At 48.8% G+C, this 20,399-nt stretch overlaps 2 protein-coding genes across 9 annotated transcripts in view; one reads left to right on the forward strand and one right to left on the reverse strand.

Annotated features, from left to right (window-relative positions):
* Positions 1 to 124: 124 nt before the first annotated feature.
* On the reverse strand, positions 125 to 4,017 carry MRPL52 (mitochondrial ribosomal protein L52). Of its 4 annotated transcripts, none has more exons than XM_058540986.1 (5): positions 3,949 to 3,997; positions 3,784 to 3,844; positions 3,640 to 3,707; positions 1,051 to 1,115; positions 125 to 682 (listed from the first exon to the last, which is right to left on the reverse strand). In XM_058540986.1, the coding sequence occupies exons 1-5, from the start codon at positions 3,974 to 3,976 to the stop codon at positions 530 to 532; spliced, it is 375 nt and encodes a 124-aa protein (XP_058396969.1). In that variant the 5' UTR covers positions 3,977 to 3,997; the 3' UTR covers positions 125 to 529. The 4 variants fall into 4 exon arrangements, with proteins under 4 accessions (XP_058396969.1, XP_058396970.1, XP_058396971.1 ...); XM_058540987.1 differs by having other exon boundaries at positions 3,784 to 3,841; positions 3,949 to 3,991; XM_058540988.1 differs by having other exon boundaries at positions 573 to 682; positions 1,044 to 1,115; positions 3,784 to 3,841; positions 3,949 to 3,991.
* Positions 4,018 to 8,907: 4,890 nt separating this feature from the next.
* SLC7A7 (solute carrier family 7 member 7) overlaps positions 8,908 to 20,399 on the forward strand; it is a 36,981-nt gene continuing 25,489 nt past the window's right edge. The window contains exons 1-3 of one of the 5 annotated variants that reach the window (XM_058540966.1): positions 8,908 to 9,069; positions 10,989 to 11,112; positions 15,272 to 15,817. In XM_058540966.1, coding sequence (XP_058396949.1) covers positions 15,319 to 15,817 — 499 coding nt within the window. In that variant the 5' untranslated portion in view covers positions 8,908 to 9,069; positions 10,989 to 11,112; positions 15,272 to 15,318. Of the gene's footprint in view, positions 9,070 to 10,988; positions 11,113 to 14,077; positions 14,168 to 14,199; positions 14,448 to 14,693; positions 14,844 to 15,271; positions 15,818 to 20,399 lie in introns of those variants that run through there. The other 4 variants (XM_058540967.1, XM_058540971.1, XM_058540970.1 and 1 more) reach the window with 4 other exon arrangements.

Consider the following 20,399-nt stretch of genomic DNA (forward strand, 5'->3'; position numbering starts at 1 on the left):
TGCAATATCCAAGTCTGGGTCTTCCCATGTCAGCCTTCCCAGTGGGAATATCCTCTTGGGCCATGTATCTGGTTTAGGAAAACTGACACCAGTTGCTTGCCAAGAAATGGACCTCAGCTGGAAAGCCGTTTTCATCAGAACATTTATTAAATGCATAACTGCACGCGGCCTGAGCTGTGTATAGGCTATTCAAGGCTTGAATGCCTGGCTAAAACCGGGAAAACTGCTGCCCCCGTTTCATGTTCGCAGAGCAGCTACTGCTCCTAGTTGGGCCAGTCCCGTGGCCTGGAAAGGATGAACTAAATATCCCAGAGCAAGATTCCACCGAACTGGAATGGAGCCAGGGATGAGGGCACGGAGCCAACCCTTGCGCACAGTGATCTTACAGCCTGTTCTTCCTGCGGTCCAAGCTCTTCTGCTCTGAAGACAGATGGGGAACATAACGGCTCTCTTCTGGCTGGGATGAGGCATCTAGGTGATAGAAAAGAAAGCCAGAGAGAGGCTGGGGAAAGGAGACAGGAGTTGCTTTTTATTGACTTGATCGAGGGCTCTGCAGTGCAGCCCCTTTAGGTTTAAGAGCATTTTTCTGCTTCCTTTCTTCTTCCTGCAACTTCTCCTGCTGCCTGAGCTGCCATGCCTGTAATCCAGCATCCATTTCCTGTGACAGCAGTACAACTCGTCTCTGAAACAGACAGGAAAACGCTGTGGATAACATCTGGGAGTTGAGATCTGCACCATATATCCTTTTACTCACAGATCAAAGTCAGAGGTTTCAGCTGGAAAATGACACTGCTGACTGGGGAAGGGGTGGGACCAGGTCCTAGGTTGGGAAGCAGAAGGAAGGCAGCAAAATGTGTGGCAGAATATCTACAACTGGTTCCTGCCCTAGGAGTGCTCTACTCTTTTCCTCCCTTCTCACAGTACTGTTAAAACCTAGGTGTGAGGGGTACATGTTAACTTAGGTGCCAACACAGCTCAAGACAAATTCCAATTTAAACTTTCTCCTCCAATTACACACAGGTTGCCCTGGCTGGGGCTCTAGCCACTCACCGCAAACTTTTCCCTTTGGGCTTGTCTTCGAAGCTGGCCTTTCATTGGAGGAGCAGGGCGGCCATCTGCAGATAGAAGTGAGAGAGAAAGCAAGGGTTAGGGATGGCCTGCAGCACTTTGTGAAAGCACTGTGATGGGGGGGCCAGCCCTGTGGCTTAGCGGTTAAGCGCATGCGCTCCGCTGCTGGAGGCCCAGGTTCGGATCCCGGGTTCGGATCTTGGGCGCGCACCAACGCACCGCTTGTCAGGCCATGCTGTGGCGGTGTCCCACGTAAAGTGGAGGAAGATCAGCACGGATGTTAGCTCAGGGCCAATCTTCCTCAAAAAAAGAAAAAAAAAGAGGAGGATTGGCATGGATGTTAGCTCAGGGCTGATCTTCCTCACAACAACAACAACAACAACAACAACAACAACAAAAAGAAAGCACTGTGATAGGAATGGGGGAAGAACCAATCTCTAGCTCTTCTCTTCCATTTTACACCCACTGTAGCTTAAATTCTCCTAAAACAAGTCCCTCATCGTCAAGGGTGAGGTGTGTCAGAACCATGAAGAATAAGCTCCTAGGCATATACCTACTCTATTCCACTTACCCCTCATTAGCCTGGAATTCAAGGTCCTTTGCAATGCTGAATCTCCTGTTTTATCTTCAGAAATCCTCCACTCTAGCAATCTCATCTCTGTTCTACTCACCTTGAGTCTTTGCTAAATTCCATCTCACTCCATAATGAAACACCTTTTCCTTTCCTTCAAGCCAAATTTTCATCCTTAGGTCCACCTCAAGCCCTACCTGGCCCAGAAACTCTCCTGTAAGCTCTTCCACTCTGTCAGCAATCTTCTCTGAAAGAAGTACATATCAATAATTTCATATTCATCTATTTGTCTTGGGACATTTATTATACTATTCTTTTTAGCCTTATTTAGCCGTCTCAAATCCTTTTGGAAAGGGGCAGAGCACTGAAGTGTTACTATTTGATTTTTTAAATGTCCATGCTTTGTTTTCCCAGCTAGACTTTAAGTTCCTTGGGATCAGGGACTGTATCGCTAGTTTTCACTGTAGTGTAAGCATATAAGCACATAATAAAAACTTCATAAATATGTGACTTGCTGAAAAGATGCAGTATGTGCCCTCAAGTAGTTTATAAAGGAGATGAAGAGACAGGACACTTACTTTCTACAAAGAAAGAAGCAAGCAGAGTGGAAACTCTGCCCAAAAGTTCAAAGGCAAGACAGATAAATATTATTTATCAGAAAAGGGAACCAATATTGTGTATGCAAGGTGCTTTACATTGGTTGTTTCATTTTATCCTTACAAGAACCATAAGAGCTAGGTATTATTCTTTTACAGATTTGGAAACTGAGAGATACAATCAAGTAACTTGTCCAAGACCACAAAGTTAGCAAGTAGAGAAGCCTGGATTAAGAATCAATTTTACCGGCCAGCCCCGTGGCTTAGCGGTTAAGTGCGCACGCTCCACTACTGGCGGCCCGGGGTTCGGATCCCAGGCATGCACCGATGCACTGCTTCTCCGGCCATGCTGAGGCCGCGTCCCACATACGGCAACTAGTGGGATGTGCAACTATGACATACAGCTAACTACTACAGCTATCTACTGGGGCTTTGGGGAAGAAAAGGAGGAGGATTGGCAATAGATGTTAGCTCAGAGCCGGTGTTCCTCGGCAAAAAGAGGAGGATTAGCATGGATGTTAGCTCAGGGCTGATATTCCTCACAAAAAAAAAAAAAGAATCAATTTTAGAGTCTTCCCAATATGCCGTACTACTTCAAGGAGATCCTAGGCTTCCTAGAATAAGTAACAAGTAGAAAAAATCTTCACCATCCTCCTCAGCCACCAGGTATCTGATTAAGCAGGATCATACTCCTATAGAATTCAATAGGGGATTAATACTCAGGTGTTTGTGCTGTTGAAGGGCCTGGCCTCTGCCCAGTTCTAGTCCTGTCTTTGCTATTATCTAGCTGCATCATCACAGGCAATTCATTTCTGTAGGCCTCAATTTTCCCAGCTGTAAACTGGACTTCCACATGGGGAGTGGGCAGTGTTCAACTTTTCTAAGGTCCTTGCCTTCTAGGTCTAATATTTCTTTTCTTTCTCGCTCTCTCTCTTTTTTTAAAGTTACGGGAAGAGACTTCTGAAGGGAGCCCACCATCCTCAATCCTCACCCTTCCACTCCCTCTCTGAGATGCTCATTTAGGCAGCCTTTCAAAGAGTTTTCCCTGCATTTGGTACCAAATTCTCAACAATGTACTCATCACCCAGAAGGGCGGTTCTTTCTAACTTTTTAGAAACAAACTCCCCCTTTGAGAAACGTAAAAGTCTTGTCGCTCCCTCCCCTGGGGCACCCCAAGTCAGAACTATCTTCTGCTTATCCCCACAAGCCAAAAAGATCCTGTCTAGCCTTACTTTCCATAGGCGTAGTTTAATTTACAAAATAAACAATAGGACTTCCTCCCCTCAAATCCAAATATAAAGTTCAATACATTATCCACTCGGACACACCCCCCGACTCCATCCAGGGGCGTTCCCTCTGGGTGAAAATCTTCGAAGTACAGTTAACTGTGAGATCAGCGCTCACCCGCGTACGACCAGTCTGGGAGCTCCGTCAGCGGCCCGTAGCCGGAGGGGTTGGCAGCCAGGCCCTGCCTGGGTGGAGAAAAACAATCCGGTGAGGACTCAGCCCAGCTTCTGGCCCCCCAGCTCACCCCAGACCGGCACTCACTGGAGTCGCCACTGGCTGCCCGCCCGAGCCACCACGCTGCAGTGCAGCCTCCGGACACCTGCTGGGAAAACACGGCAGAGTGGGGAGAGAGGCCGCGCAGCCAGCTCAGGGGTCCCGGGCCCGCCCCCGCGGGCTCCCGAGCCCAGCGACGCTACCCCCACTTACTCGGCAGCAGAGTACCCAAGGCAGCCATGCTGAGGCCCAGGAGCCGGAAGTGGGCGTGGCCTCGGTGGCCACGCGCGACGCTGCGGGGGAAGCCGGAAGCCGCCATCTTGAATCTGGTTTTCAGCCACGGGCCCCGCCATCTTGGGTCGTCGTACGGAAGAGAGGGTCGAAACTCCGTCCCGGGTCTTTTGAGCGAGAACGGTCGTTCTGCGTGTGCATCCTCGGTGGTGGTTACATTCTCAGTGGAAGTCGTGTCCTTTAAGGCTGAACCGTTCTGAACAGTTCCCACGACCTCCTCGCAGCTTTGAAATTTGTCCTTTTATCTCGGAGGAGTAACATCCACGTTACCTCATTCTATCTTCCCCCGCTTCAGTGTAACATATTTTTCCCAGCCTAAGAGTCAAATCTAGAGTGAGTCAAAATTTGGTATTCAGTTCTCATTTATCCAACAAAATTGAAGCGCTTATATGTGACAAGCACCATATTAGGCGCTGGGGATTCTATGGCGAGCAAAACACATATCACTATTCTGACAGAGCTCCCAGTCTAGAAAGAGAAGACAGTAATCAAATAGTCACACTCGTCACTGTAATACTACAGCTGGGAAGGGAACTATGTGTTGTTTGTGAGCATATAATGGAACTTGATCTAGAGTAAGCTGTCAAAGAAGGCTTTTTTTAAAAAATAGTATGAATACATTAATCTTTATGCCAACGCAGTTGTAAAATGTGATTTTTAATATTCTTTTTTTAATGAGATATATTTGACAATATAACATTATAAGAGTTTCAGGTGGACAACATAATGATTCAATATTTGCATATATTGTGAAATAATCACCATAATAAGTCTAGTTAACATCCATCACAGTAGATAGTTGCAATTTTTTTTGTGTGTGTGAGAGGAAGATCAGTCCTCAGCTAACATCCATGCCAATCCTCCTCTTTTTGTTTGCTAAGGAAGACTGGCCCTGGGCTAACACCTGTGCCCATCTTCCTCCACTTTTATATGGGACACTGGTACAGCATGGCTTGACAAGTGGTGTGTTAGTCCGCACCCAGGATCCGAACCCTGGACAGCCACAGCGGAGCGCGTACTTAACCGCTACACCACCTAGCTGGCCCCAGTTACAGATTTTTTAAAGAAGCCTTTCTTGAGGAAGAGGTAGTGGAGCTAAGATCTGACTGCATTTTTATAAGAGCTACCGCTGCGCATTGTCTAATATAATCCTTGCAACTACCTTGTGAGGTAAGTACTAATAAGTGGCGAACCCAGATCTGTGACTCCTTCCCTCTTTTTTATCACTTAGTCGCCTTGGTGAAGTCATTTATCCTTAATTTCTTCATTAAAAGAAAAGCTTAATACATCATATTTGTGAAAACATTTTAAGAATGATAATGTAAGTGAAAGTGCTTTATAAATGGTGACACGCCTACAAAAGTGCCCATTACTGTGTGCTAGGCTAGAGGTTTAAACACATACTGACTGGGGCAACCTGAGGGAGTGGTGTAATGGCCTATCTGGAAGTTTATCATTTCCTTCTGCAAGATTGGGAAGTTTTTCCACAGGAGGTGGCTCTGAGCTGTGCTTTGAAAGAGGGGAAGGGTGGATCCTGGTTTAAGAAGTAAAAGCAGCTGTTGAGATAACAATAAGAATAGCATAGGGCCGGCCCGTGGCTTAGTGCGCACGCACACGCTCCGCTAGCTACTGGTAGCCCGGGTTCGGATCCCGGGCGCGCACCAACTTACCGCTTCTCCGGCCATGCTGAGGCCGTGTCCCACATACAGCAACTAGAAGGATGTGCAGCTATGACATACAACTATGTACTGGGGCTTTGGGTGAAAAATAAATAAATAAAATTATTAAAAAAAAAAAAAAGAATGGTATAGGCTAAGGCTGAACCAGAAGGGATGGGAATAAAAGAACCTTGGCTATAAGCCAGCAGATGGCTCCAAAAAACTAAGCCAGGGAAATAAGACAATAGAGTACCATTACCACCTTACATTCATGCTTTTCATTTTCACTTATCAAAACAAGACACTTCTATATAAATGTTTTCATATAATTTTCATAATAAACCTATGAAGTAGATAAGACAGTCCAGGAAGCAATCATTGTACAGATGGCTTGTAGTTTTCTGAGATCAGGAAATTGAAACAAAATGTGGCCGTGGATTTATTGTTTTACAATTTCAATAATTATTGAGTGACACCTTTCCCAAGCCTGGCTTCATGTGCCTTTGGTTGGTTCTGAGATAGACAACTGAGGTAGACAGCATTGGATCCCATTACATAGTTTACAGTTGAGGAATCTAGTGGTTGAAGCCAAGGATTGGAAAAATAACCTCAGCGTCAACATTCAAGATTGACAGGAAAGATGATAGGCTGGCACTACCACTAACACTGTATAAAGGAATTGAACCAGCAACACTCCTGTCTTCTAGTAGCTCACACACTAGGGGGATACCATTGATTTGCAAAATCATAAAAAACGGAACATGCACTAAGGTGACCAAATAATGTGGACAATATGAACTCCACGTGCAGAAGTGAACACATGCAATAATTTAATAGCTGTGGGAGTCAAGGAGCCAGAGCTGGAGGACTTTGGGGGCAGGATGGGAAGTTTGATCAGGAAGACTGGGAAATCTGGGAGGAGAAAGGTCTTTGGAAGGAAGACAAGTTCAGCCTTTGACGTGGTTAGTGTGATGTGGCAGGGGGACAATCCATGGGTTGTAAATAGCAGGAAATATGGGTTAAGATTTTGAGAGAGAGAGGGAAAGAGAACACTAGTGCTGACAGCTAACATCATCAGCATTCTCAGGGACCTCATGGAACACTGTTGCAAGGGAGGGTGTCTGGCACTTGGACAGCACTCCTCAATGACTTCATCAGACTCATAAGCCGCAGGAAAGCAGCTTCATCATCCCAAACTAGATGTGTTTCAACCTCTGGACTTCATCTGGCAAAGACTGGAGTTAAGAGCTAAGAGCAATGTGAAGCATAAGGAATCTGAGCTTCATGTCTTTCCTCTTGAATTCCCTCGCCTCTCACGGGCATCACGGCTTCTATTTCGCTTTAACATTTTGTGATCCACTTATGTTTTTGTCCAGTATGTTTATTCCAATATCTTTCTGTCAGGTCTGTCAGGTATACAGTAAGTTTGGTACAAGCGCATTTCTCTGGGAAATTAGGTGCTTTTTTAACCATTGTGATGAATAATGATGACATTGGAGAAAGAACATAAGTGAAGCTGACTCTGGGAGCCAAACCCACCTCATTTTGCAACCTCTTCCCCTTTTTGCGTGCTCGTGACCAAATTGTAAGGTTGAAGAAGAGCGAACTATTTGGGAAGTGTCTTATTTCATGTTCCTTCATTATCTTCCTCCTTAGGACAGTTCAAGAATCAAATCACTGTCACCCCCATGCAAGAAGTGTGTGAATTGAAGGCTATAAAACACCCTCTCACACAGTACATTGCTTTGCACATTATTTCCTTATTACTTACATAATTTATTGTAACATATTCCTTTTCTTTTCCCATGGCTGTCAAATCTCTGCTAAATCAGTATAGGCTAAATTCTGTGTTAAGTGACCCCAGCTTCAAGATGGGTAAATTATGACCTCAGGCTACACTCTTTTTTCTTGCCTGGCGGCTGGGAAGTCTCTTAAGCTGTATGCGTTTCCACCAGATTCCTCTTGAAGGTGGGTGGCTCTCTGTGAATCTCTGCAGAGTGGCAATGTTGGCTTTAAAAAAAATGCCAAAGCTGGACTGTCCAAAAGGTATACAAAAGGAAATTGTATTATTTACAAGTCATCTTTTAGTCTTAGAACGTGGTGAAGCATTTCCAGATCCTTCCAGATCCGTTTTCTTGAACGAGCCCGGTAACTCCCTCCTTTGTTGGGTCCACGCTCCCACTACAGTCTTCAGAAGAAAGGTGCTTGGGGAAGTCCAGCCTCCCAGGCAACACTCTGCCCGGACATACTTGGTTACGTGCTGCCTCCTGGCGGTGGCTCTACTGCCCGACACCTTCCCGGCCCGGTGGAAGCAGACCACTTTCTTTAACTTGGAATCTCGAAGCTGATGCAACAGCTCCCCCGAGGGGGCGGGGAGTTGAGAACCCCGAGTGGAGGAGACGCCCTTCCGGGAGACCCCTCCCCTGGCTCCAAGCGGGCGCCGCTCCCTCCCTCTCCCCCGCGGGGCTTTGCAGTCCAGAGTCCCTCCCGAGTTTCAGCCAAGCGTCTGGGGCTGTAGGCGAGGTTGCCAGGGTTTGGGGCTCTCGCCCAGACCCCCGTCGGGCCGCCAGCTCGAGCTGGATTGGGAGGGAGGGAAGAGGAAGCTGAGCGTTCCTGGGGCGGAGGACGCATCTCAGGGTATCCGCGGTCATTTTCATTTCCCCGGGGCAGCGCAGCCGTGCCAGAGCAGGAGAGGGCAGGGGAGCGGGTTGCCGGGCCTCTCGGTTCTGGGACCTTTGCGCCCTTCGCCTGCACCGGCCACAGCCTCCTCCTCTGTTTCCTGGAGCGGGGAGGGGCGGGGCTGCTCGGCCAGGTGGAGGGAACGGAAGGGGCGCCGGGTGCGGTGGGGTCCTGGTCCCACAAGGCAGAGCCGGGTTCGGCCTCCGCAGGCTGACTGGACATCAGGGGTGACCGAAATCGTCAGAGGGGCATTGAGGGCGGGCGGTGGCTGGGTCTGGGTTTGGGAAGGCGAGATCTTCGGGCCGCAGACACGGAACCGGAGCCCCAAAGAGGGAAATGACGAGAAATGGCCGGGCGACGTAAAGGGGCCGGCCTGGGAAGGCGAGCGTGGGGGTTGGGGAGTGTGGGAGAAAGGGGCAAAGGTGAGCGCGGGGAGCGGGGTGGGCGGGGGGTGTAGGGAGGCGGGGGAGGATCGCAGGGGAGGGCAGAACTGAGGGGGTGGTGGTGTTCCGGGGAGTTCACGCTTAAGGGTTTAGGGTTCCCCTCTTCTTGAACCCACCTGCATTTGCGTGAATCTGGGCGCTCGCCCCCCTCTGCCGTCTCCTCTGCCCTTTCGCCCCTTCGCGGCCATAGGCCCTTGCTCTCGCTGTACCCAGACCGGTCACCAGAGCCTGGGTGTGGGACGGAGCAGCCAAGAGCTTATTAGGTGAGGGGCTTTTTGTCTTTGTTTTCCCATTAATGAAACAAAAATTCCATTTCAAACCGTTCTAGGCCTCCTAGTAAAACTGTGAAAATTATACCCTCCTCCTCCCTTCAACCCATTACTGTCAAAAAGAAGAAATACCTCCCAATACTCTTTCTGTAGAAGCCAGAGCAGCAACCCCATAGGTGGGCCTGAAGGGCAAGTTCAAAAACGTTCCAGGAGCCCAGCTAGCTGGGAAATCAGTCTAGGAGGAACAGCATTGTTCATTCATTCCTTTATTCTTCCAGCCAACATTTCTTGACTGTCCACTGTGTGCTGCACTGTAGCGGGGAGAATAAAGCTCCAGGTGCTTGCATTCTAGTGGGGGAGGTGACAGCAAACAAACTTGGGTGGCAGTAAGTGCCCTTGGAGAAGAGTCAAGCATGGTGAAGGGGTGGAGATTGACCGAGGGGAGAAGTTGCTCCTTCAGAGACTCCTCAGGGAAGGCCTCTGACAGGGTGGTGTTTAAGCACAGACCGGAGTGGAGTGAGTGAAGGAATGAACAATATCAAGGGGATGTGTTTCAGGCAGAGAGAACAGCACTTACAAAAGCTCTGAGGTGGGAGCGTGCTTGTTGGGTGGCGGACAGCAAGGAGGCCAGTGTGGCTGGAGTGGAGTGAGAGAACAGGGGCCATGCCAACAGGGGCAGTTTAAGGGCTGTCTTCCTAGGACTTCCCTTTGACAACTTGGACCTGACCCCAGAATAGGATGAAGGGACACGCCAGCTGGGCAGCAGCCTGGGTCTAAAAGGGCACTAAATGATCTTTGGAATAATTCAGATGTTTGGTGCCAGTGAACTCTGCTTTCTGTCTCCATCTCTTGGTGACATAGTAAGTTGGCTCCCATCCACTGACAGAATCCTGGACCACCTGTCTCTGGAATAATTGTGCAGTGTGCAGGTACAGGTACAAGTGGCGAGGTGTAGCCCTGAGACGAGCCAGCTGGTAGTTGCCTAAAGGCAGCAGTCATAGCTGGAATTCTGAAAATGCACCATGCACTGTGAAGTGCCACTCCTTCAGAGAGATTTATGCTATGTTCTATATTTTAAATGGTTTAATATGCCTACCAAGGAATTGTCAGCTTCAGAAAATTGCATGAAATGAATCCATGTAATAAGCTCTAATTTTGAATAAAAGAATGAGGCTTACGGTTTTTATTCCGAGAGAAAATCGGTATTCTCCTACCTCTACTAAGTAAACATTCAACAGACATTTAAATAATCCTGGTTTGAAGGGCTGCCAACTCGTTAGCTTGCCCAGGATGCCAGGGCTTGCTCTAGTCCCCTTGGCTGGCTCTTACCTGGCAACCCACACATCACCTGAACCAACTGGGGACCTGAGCTGTGAGTTGGCTTGCTTAGGATTCTGGTGTGTGCTTGGCTGTACTGCGACAAGTGGCCTTCCTTGGCATGTGTTACCTTCCTTGGCATGCGTTGCTTTACATAGGGACTGAAATGGTACTGAGTCTCTTGAGATGGGACCACACAGTTCCTTTGCCCTAACCGTGGATCCTATGCCCTCCGCAGGACCAAGGACAGTATGTGAGTGGGAGATGAGTAGGAAATAGAGTGAGGGGCAGAGGGGAGTTGTAAAGGGCAGGAGGGCACTGTGAGTCGCTGGGAGAGCTTAAGTGCTCTGTAAATGTGGGGCAACAAGGACATTCAGGGCTGAGGTAGGGAAAAGGAGGAGCTGAGACTCAGAGTGGAGAAGGTGCCTAGAGGCAGGCAGGCGTCGAGGTCCTCTGGGTCCTCTGGGTCTGTCTAACCAGGCGGTCCCAGCTTGAGCCCGTCCCTTGGCCCCTCCCCGCTGCCGGCCAGAGTCACACATGTGTTTTCCTGTTTTCCATTTCGGTCCCCGTCACCCTCTGCCTTTTCTGTTCTTCAGAGTCAACAGCTGCTGCAGCTCGAGCCATACCCGGGTTCCCCTTCCTAGCACCTGCCTCCCCCCCCCAAACCCCAGCGTGCTGGTAGCCCCTCCTCCTCGCACCTGCCCAAAGGTCACAGGACAGGTAAGAGATGGGAGAGGAGGGACAGTGGGTGAGAGGGGAAGTGTAGGAGGAGGATGGAGTGAGAGTCTTGAAAATTGGCTGAAGGGAGACCCAAGAGCCTCTTGTTTCATAGTCCCAGCCCCAGCCCTCCCGAGGCAGAGCCCTCTGCCTAGAGACTTCAGCCCTACGTTAATGGAAGCCCTGACCATAGGAGTAAACAATTTCTTGTTTCACTTTTTTTTTTTTTCCCCAAATAAAGGGACTGTTGTAGCCACGGTGGAATAAAGAAAAACGAATGGTGGAGAACTGGGGAGGGAGGAGCTGAGCTTCTAGCTTGGGGTGATGGGGGAATCTAGCTGTACCAGGGTGTTTTCCGTTTCTGTTGTTAGAGAAGGCAGCACAGACCAGTTGGAGCTAGGAAGGCAGGACACAGGGTCTCTGGGGGAGAAAGTGTCTTCTCACATTTAGCTCCCTGAGCTTGACTGAGGGGCCAGGACCCTGAATTGTGTGCTGGTTCCTGGAGGAAGTGTGTTTTGGTGTTGCCATTCACGGGTGGAGTCAGGGCAAGGAGCTCCACTGGCTGCTGTGCCAGGCACCGCATGCTGGGGGCCCTGCTACCTGCGTTCCCGGAACCTCTGAATCTGAAACTTCTCCCACAGGCTGTAGGATGAATGTGTTGTCCTGTAACCTCCACTGGGTCCTCAGAGATGAATGCAACTCAGACAGGAAGACGACAGGGGTGCTGTGTATCAGGAACGCTGTTATCTCCCGGGATTCCAGACTCTGCAAGGCTCTCTGTAAACCCTGGGGTGAGAGAGCCCTTCAGGAGAGGTCCTACTGGTCCCAGGCTGCCAGAATGGTGGAAGCATTACCCCGAGAGCCAGGGTCTCAGGGTAGAATGTGAGCTGCCAAAGACTGTGCCTTCCTGCCCACGAACGCTGGTGCTCGGCAGTGGTTGAGAAAAGAGGGGGCACCTTTTCTTTGAAGGACAGCCTCCCCTTGCCCAGTTTGCATGGGCTGACTGAAGAGTAGGCTAGGAAGAGTCCACTGGTAACACTTCCTGGTGAGACCGCTAGGGTATGCTGTTTGCTGGAGTGTGGGTGTCACCCTCAGTGGGTTTCTGTCTCAAGACTCGGTGAGGAGGACTTTACTTTCAGATACTACCAGCCAGGAACTAAGCCCTGCACACTTCTCTCCCCACTTCCCCTCACGGTTTCCCCTTCCTTCGTCCCTCCTTCATTCCTTTTCTTTACATCCCATTACGACACATGCCCACCCCTTGGTGCCGGTGAATTTGGTCTTAAAAGGGCAGGCGTGATGATGTATTTCCGTGTGTTTTTGTTTGCTTTAGAAGTGAGCACCCTAGCAATAGCTGCGCTGCCAAGAGGTCTTGTAATCGCCTCTCATCCCTGCAAAGGGATGAGAAAGGGGAGGAGCAGCCAGGAAGGAGATGGATGGGCTCTGCTGGAGCCTTTAGCCTAGGCTTCAGGGTGAAGGACACAGAAGCTTTCTTTTTAATCTAATCATGCCCTGCCCCAGGTAATTCATTAGGGAGCCATCTGAAGTGCTTTCCTGTCTGAGAGGAAAGCCTAGAGCCTGGGCAGGTTGGAAGGGTGGGGAGGTTGGGAAGAGAGCACAGTGCAGTTCAGAGGTTGGGCTCTGTTGGCGAGCCTCCCTGCCTCCCTCCTAGGTTGGACCCTGGCACGTGACTTACTGCCTGCCTTAAGGGGCTGCAGGGAGGATTGAATGAGATAAGGCATTTAGGTGCTTAGCAGTGTGTGTGGCCCGGGTAAGTGCTCAATAAATGACAGCTATTATCATTATACGAGCATTTGGGGGGAGCTGGGAGAAAAGGACAGTCTCTTCTGGATGGGTTTCAGACATTTATGAGAGTCACTTGGGAGAAGCATGATCTCTGGGAAGGCTAGCACCAGGATCCCTCGCTTCATTTAAAAAAAAGTTTAAGGGGCTAGAATGGGAGGATGTAGGGTAGAGATAAGGCCCCTGGGGATTTTTAGATCTTCATTGTCTGGTTGTAGAATAACCAAAGAGGGTTAGAAAGAGTGTGAGAAGAGACAGACAGTTGGATTTCAGAATGGATAGGGTGTATTTCTGTTGGTAAAAGAGACCTGGAATACCAGATTTAAGTAGACTATAAAGATAGAATAACCTATGTGATTTCCAAAAAATGCTCATCTTCCTTTGTTCTAGGCCTGTCTGTCCAGGATAGCCCAGTGAAATCTTATTCCCAATATTTTTAGGAAATTGGAGTAAACTTGTAATTTATGCTTACTCCAAAAATCCTGGTATGTTTTCTTAAGGATGAAAGGGCATGTGAGTGGGTTGGGGATGCAGCCAGAGGCTTGAGTCTCATTTCTTAACCTTGTTTCCTTGGAAGTAGCTTGAGGCTCAGCCTTGAGGTAATGGCCCAAGGTTAGGGGTAGCCACCCCACACTCTGTGTGGGGAAGTGTCAGGGTTATTCTCTTAGGAGGCCCGATCACGAGGTGTAGGGACAGCAATTACACTTCCTCTAATAGCCGGTGAACGAGCCTTTGTCTGCAACCTTCCTGCCTTTCTTGTTTGGGGGGAAGAAAGAAGTGGGCTAGGGTGGGGCCTGGAGGACAGAGAGAGAGGGCTTTGCATTCTTCCTCAGCCACTGCCCTGTCCTCAGTTAATTTGCTTGGGGATAGCTTCCCCAAGGCGACAGAAACTGCACCCAGCTTACCGTCCTTTTCTGGGCCCTCAGTCGTGGAGCAGAGCTGACAAAGGAGATTCCTGAGAGCACGCCTTCTTATTACAGAAAGTGCTGAGCCAAGATCTCCTAGCCGCCCCTTTTGCAGATGTGAAGGGCCAGTGAACTTTGGACCCAGACAGTTGCTTAACACTCCTCTCCCCCTCCCTCACCCTCCGCCCTTCTTGACTTCTTGATTTGCCTGAAATCCCTAAGCGTTTGCCTGGCCTTTCCTTTTACTGCTGGCTGAAAAGGAGGAGCGGTCAGACCACAGTTCCAGGAGGCTGCGTCTCCTGTGACTGCCGCTGGCCACCGCGGGAACCTGCTGACCCCAGGGCCAGGGAGTGAGTGTGCTTCCCACCCTCCCACTCTGTCCCGCTCACCTTGCCCCTCTCCGCTTTGCTGCCTTGCAGTGTCCAATCACTCCCTTGCCCGAGTGCCTCTAGGCCTGGGATCTCCCCACTTGCTCAGCCTCCCTCTCAGCTGTCTCCCGCTCTGTGGTGCCCAGCATCAGCTGCCCGCTTCAGCTGTTTCCTTGCCTTGGCTTTGGGTGCTCTCTCTGCAGCAGCAACTCCTGGGTGGGGAGCGGTCATCAGCTGCCTCCAGTCACCTCTAGGTTGAGCTGTATGTTTGGATCACCTTTCTCTCATTCATACTTTTTTGGGCAATGCAGCTATGCTGAAGTGAGGGATTTGATGGCAGGAGACCTGAGATGCTAGGGACTGGGAAAGGTGTCCGGGGACGGAAAAGCAACGAAAAGAGACTAACCTGTTTTCTTTCAGGGTGGGGTGGGGCTGCTTGGGCTTTGCTAGAGGCGGAGACTTCGCTAAGGGTTTTTTGTTAAGGGATGCTCCCTGAGCAGGGGGAATGGTTGGGGTTTCCAGCAAGAGATGTGAAGGCTTTAAGTTTGCCAGAGCTGGGGTCCTTGGGGGAAGAGAGCAGTGTGTGTGGTGAGGGGAACCCACAGATCAGCTGCCTGCAAGGTTGGTTCCTAAGGTGGCATCTCAGCACGGGTGACAGGTGAGACTGAAATTGGAGGGAAGACAGACTTTTTTTGGGTAAGGCTGAAAAACGTAGGCTCAAATCATTATGGTTCCACCTGAGAACTGCCAAATTGCTCTTATGCTTGTCTCGTATCACAGCAGGCTCTGATAGAACCAAGATTTTGTTTTCTATGTTGTAAATCAGGTGGGCAGCACCAGCCTAATGCCGGGAAGCAGATGCTTTCTCTCTGGGGAATGAGTGCCTTCCTTAACAATTCAAGTTGGGGTCGTTTTGATGAGCCATCTGGAGAAGAGGTCAATGGGAGGTGGGAGGCAAGAGAGAGGTCTCTGAAATGGTGGGCTGTGGGTGGGTTGCTCATACTGGTCCCTATGGGGGACGCGTTCTATGCATTTGCCAACCACCCCTCCAAATGATGGTTATATATCTTCATTTTTCTTTCTTAGAGGGCAATGCCAGGAAGCTGGTGACGTCTTTCTTCTCCTCCTCCACCATGGTTGACGGTGTTAAGTATGAAGTGGCCTCCCAGCATGAGAAAGATGCCTCCCCTTTAGCTGAGGAGGCCAGCCCAGGGTCCGAGCAGGTAAAGCTGAAGAAGGAGATCTCGCTGCTTAATGGCGTGTGCCTGATTGTGGGGAACATGATTGGCTCGGGCATCTTTGTTTCCCCCAAGGGCGTGCTCATGTACAGTGCCTCCTTTGGCCTCTCCCTAATCATCTGGGCTGTTGGGGGCCTCTTCTCCGTCTTTGGGGCCCTTTGTTATGCGGAACTGGGCACCACCATTAAGAAATCTGGGGCCAGCTACGCCTACATCCTTGAGGCCTTCGGGGGACTCCTTGCCTTCATCCGACTCTGGACCTCCCTCCTCATCATCGAGCCCACCAGCCAGGCCGTGATTGCCATCACCTTTGCCAACTACATGGTGCAGCCCCTCTTCCCGAGCTGCTTCGCCCCGTATGCTGCCGGCCGCCTGCTGGCTGCTGCCTGCATCTGTAAGTGGGGCTGGGGCAGGAGGTGTGGGGTGGAGCCCTAGGGCAGAGGCAGGATGTGAGTCCAGTCAACCACTAAGAAGCAGATGGAAAGGAATGCCTCTGACAAACACTTTTTTGTTGTTGTTAATGTGTGCTTTGTGTGAAAATTCGAACAATACCAAAGTTTAAAAAAAAAAAAAGCAATTTACCTTTCCCGCAACTTCTCTCTGTAAACACCATTAGAAGTTTGCGCACCCTTCCTGATTTTTTCTTGCTCCTTCAAGAGACGTAGTTCTGTTCTATGTTTTACAAAAATGGGATCATAATACGCATATAATTCTACAGTTTGCTTTTTCCCCAGAATTCTTTTCTACTTACAGATATACTTTTAAAAAATGCTTCATGTTATTCCATGTTAATTTTAAGGATGTATTGTTTATTTAACTAATCAATCCTGTTAGTGGCCATTTAAGTTGGTTCCAGTTTTTTAGTCTTACCGATAATGCTCTAGTGAATATCCTTTTGCCCTTGCACGAGTTTTTCTGTGGGCTAGATTCTTAAAACTGTCATTTCAATCTACCTTGACTTTTTCTCGGTCTCATAAATATTTAAATCTGTACATTCAGCACAGCCACATTGGAGGTACTGAGAGGCTGGTCCTCTACAGCCCCATCCCTCAGGTGGCTCTGTTCTGGAAAAATGCCCTCAGAGCCTGGAAGACCCTGGGACCTTGGAGAGCCCTCCCACTGCAGAGCTGTGGAGAAGCTCAGAAATTCTGTCAGGTTCAGGGGCAGCTGCCCCAGCAGCAGCAGCAGTGGGGCACAGGAAGAATTTTGTACCAGTGCAATTGCTCACTGGGTCACCCGTCTCCAATTGGCCTCATATCCCCTGTTCTTTCAGTTTCTCTACTGCCCCATTTTATACCTCAGCTTCCTCTCCGGCCTCCCTGTTTTTACTGTTGTGCAGAGAGCTAGCTGTCCTCTGTGGGGTCCTCCTGTGCTTTGTGTGTCCGTGTGTATGGCTTGGAGTCATCTTTGTCTGTGTGGAGATGTTTGTCATGCATGGCAACAGTCAAGGAGAGGTGGAAGGCACTGCCTTGTGTTGCAAGAAGGGAGTTTTCCCCTGAGGTCTTAAATGTGATCTGTAGTTTCTCTTGCATCAGTTACAGATGATCTGGTAGGTTGACTTACTAGTGAAACTAATTTTAGGATCTGTTGGTCTTGGCACCCCCCCCCCCGCAAATGTGAATATATAGTTACATATCTTTTGTAGAGTAAGGATTATTCCATCTAAGTAAAAATTCCAAGTTGGCTGCATGTCTTTAAGCGCCAGAATTCTATTATTTTAATCATCTTTGTTGAAAGCTTTTTAAAACCGATGATATGTCTGCTGGCCTTCATAATTTGACATTTCTTTTGGTGACTCGGGGTTACCACTGCACTTCTCAATTCTTGTATGACTATGAGGCTTCCCCAGGCTACTGGGTGGGGATGAATGTTTGCTTCCTCAGTGGCCTCAGACTTCAGTTCATTGGGTTTTACTTTTTCGTGATTTCAATCTGTGTCATCTCTGACAGCTGTCGTTCTTTGATTCTGGCATTGTGCCTACCTCCATCAGTCACCTCTTTTAATTTGCTGCTTCTAATTTGGGAATAGAGACATAGTCAAACTCTTGTACACCCACGTACACATACACGCGCATGCACACTCCTGTAAGAATACGTGCAGAGTAGTCACAGTTATGATTAGTCTGCACGGCTCCCTAGTGAATAAAAGACACAGAGTTTTGCGCATGGATTTATGGCATATTGAGACAGTTCTGGTAGAGTGAAAAGTGCACCAGGCTTGTGTTTGTGGTTGAGTTCAATCTCATCACTGTGTGACCTTAGGCGAGGTGCATGACTGTTAGCCTCCAGGCTCCTGGGAGAATGAAATGAGATTCAGTGAAAACCATAAATCATGACTCTGGGTGTAACATACTAATGATTATTATGCTTAAAATTATTATCTTTCTCACTGCTTACAGGCCTTTCCCTCTTCCTTCTGCTTGGTTTTCTCCTGAGTGGTTATGGCTAGATAAATGAGATATTATTGCATAGGAATTATCTGGACAGACTGTCCTCACAGGTCTCAGCATCTGACTTGTACTGGGTGCTCATTAAATAATGACGGAAGGAAGAATCATATGTCCCTAAATTCTTACAATCTTGATTGCCCTTCTGAACCTTTTTCCAGATCTATCTTTAATAACTCCAGAGGGACACAGAGAACAAAGTCCCTTAAGCTAGATATTCTAGTGAGTGCTGGGAAGCAAAGAAGAATGAAGTATGGCCCTTGCCATGCAAGAACGCATAGTCCGAGAGGGAGACAGACATGTTAACAAATAATTGTCATGCAATGTAATAAGTGTGGTAAAAAAGGCACCATAGGAGCAAGCAAGACAACTTTCTTCTTGTGGGGAGGAGAGCTTAGGAAGATGTTACAGAGAAGACGATGTCTGAACTGAATTTTGAAAAGATACGTAGCTAAATCCTAGGACATTTCTCACAGAGGGAACTGTATGTGAAAATGTATGGAGGTGCCAAAAGGCAAACAGGCTGTTCAGAGAATTCCAGGTAGTTGGTATGGCTGGAATGTGGGGTGGGAGAGGGGCCAGGAGGTGGAGACTGGAAATGTAGCCCAGGGCCAGCTCAAGGAGCGTTTTATGTGGTGCCTAAACAGGTGAGACTTTATCTTGAAAGTAGAGGGAATCTATTGATTTTAAGTGGGGAAGTGAAATCAGCTTTGCTTGGAAGAAGAACTCTCGTGGCCATGTGGAGAGTATTTCTGGAAAGAGTGAGAGACAGAGGTAGAAAGACCGGTTTAGGGAGCTGAAACCCGAGTCCACGTGAAGGGTAGTGAGGGCCTACACTGTAGGCAGGGCCTTTGGAATGGAGATGAGGGGATGGATAAAGAAATAGTTATAAGGTGGAATTTCTAGGACTTCTGGATATGATGGGGTGTGGGAGCTCGCAGAGATGATACTAAGGATTCAAACTTGGACAGATGGGAGGTGATGGGGCCGCCGTCTATAATAGGGAAGGTCGGCTGAGTGATGAGGTAGAGGGGACATCTGGCGTTTCTGCTGGGCTACACATGTGGCCCTTCCGTGAGCAATGCCTTCCTTGGGTCTTCCTGACCCAGAATCATTCATTTTCCCACCCACTGAGTCACACTTACCTAAAACAGAAGCTGATGTGTAAATGATGATGCCAGTCTATTAATGTACAATGGTGAGCATACATATGTAATTTCTAATGACCAGTGGTGTGTGTTCACTATCAAGGCACCTCTTTCCTAGTACTGCAGTCACTGGGAAAGCAGTCTAGTAATTGGAGAATTGTTTGCAGGGCATGGAATCAGAATGAAGGAAGAAAGTTTTCAGTAGTCGAGAAAAATTTACCGAATGTAGTGGGTTCTATAAAACATGGAGCTGAAAGGTAGAGCCCCTGCCTGCAGGGAATGCAGTGTGGTGGAGGAGACAGGCAGAAGTGGTCAATTAAACATATATGATAAGTGCTAGGAGGAGATGGAGTGCAATGTCTTCAGGAGACCATGTCTGCACTCAACACTGAAGGGTGAGGAGGAGTCAGGGGTGGGTGAAGCACTCACCTACCATGGCCCGTGAGGCCCGTTCCGTCTGACTTCTCTGACTCATCTCAGACCTCTCTCTGCTCCAGTTAAACTGGCCTTCTTGCTTTTCCTCCAATTTGCCTGGCACGTTCCTGCTTCAGGGGTTTTGTACTTATTGTTCCTTCTGCTGGGAAGGCTCTTTCCCCAGATGCCCTTAGAACTTATTCCCTCACTCTGTTTTTGTGTTTGCACGAATGTTACCTTACCTAACCCCTCGAAAAGGGTCAGTCTCAGCCTCCTAGCCTGTCTGATTCTTCTTTAGAGCACTCATCACCACCTCACATTAATTACTTACTTGTTTATTGTGTATCTTTCCCTCTAGAATGTAAACATCACGAGAGTAAAGACTTTGCTTTGCTCACCTACCAAGTCTCTGGCACCTAGAACAGTGCCTGGCATCTGCTAGGTACTCAGTAAATATCTGGTGAATAAAGAAGGGGCAAGCAGGGGCCAGGCCGGTGGCTTAGCAGTTAAGTGCGTGCGCTCCGCTACTGGCGGCCTGGGTTTGGATCCCGGGCGTGCCCCGACACACCGCTTCTCCGGCCATGCTGAGGCTGTGTCCCACGTACAGCAACTAGAAGGATGTGCAACTATGACATACAACTGTCTGCTGGGGCTTTGGGGAAAAAAAAAAGGAGGAGGATTGGCAATAGATGTTAGCTCAGAGCCGGTCTTCCTCAGCAAAAAGAGGAGGATTGGCATGGATGTTAGCTCAGGGCTGATCTTCCTCACAAAAAAAAAAAAAAAAAAGAAGGGGCAAGCACATTCTAGCACGGGGAGAGGCAATGTAAAGGCACAAAGGCGAGGAAAAGTGTGGGGTGTGCATAGGGGAGTATGGGATGTGCAGGGACAAAGGGAGGCAAAGAGCAGGAGCAGGAAGCAGACTTCGGGAGGTTGAGATTATATCCTAAAGCCTCTGAGGAGCCACTGCA

Source organism: Diceros bicornis, chromosome 5 (assembly GCF_020826845.1).
Source record: "Diceros bicornis minor isolate mBicDic1 chromosome 5, mDicBic1.mat.cur, whole genome shotgun sequence".
NCBI classification, from domain to species: domain Eukaryota; kingdom Metazoa; phylum Chordata; class Mammalia; order Perissodactyla; family Rhinocerotidae; genus Diceros; species Diceros bicornis.

Bases quoted from the DNA above. Each gene is read 5' to 3' on its own strand.
- MRPL52 (XM_058540986.1), bottom strand. From the start codon at position 3,976: ATGGCTGCCTTGGGTACTCTGCTGCCGA. The intron at 3,708-3,783 runs GTGAGTGCCGGT...TTCTCCACCCAG, and splicing joins GGCAGCCAGTGGCGACTCCA to GCAGGGCCTGGCTGCCAACC. The intron at 683-1,050 runs GTGAGTGGCTAG...TGTCTGTTTCAG, and splicing joins CCCAAAGGGAAAAGTTTGCG to AGACGAGTTGTACTGCTGTC.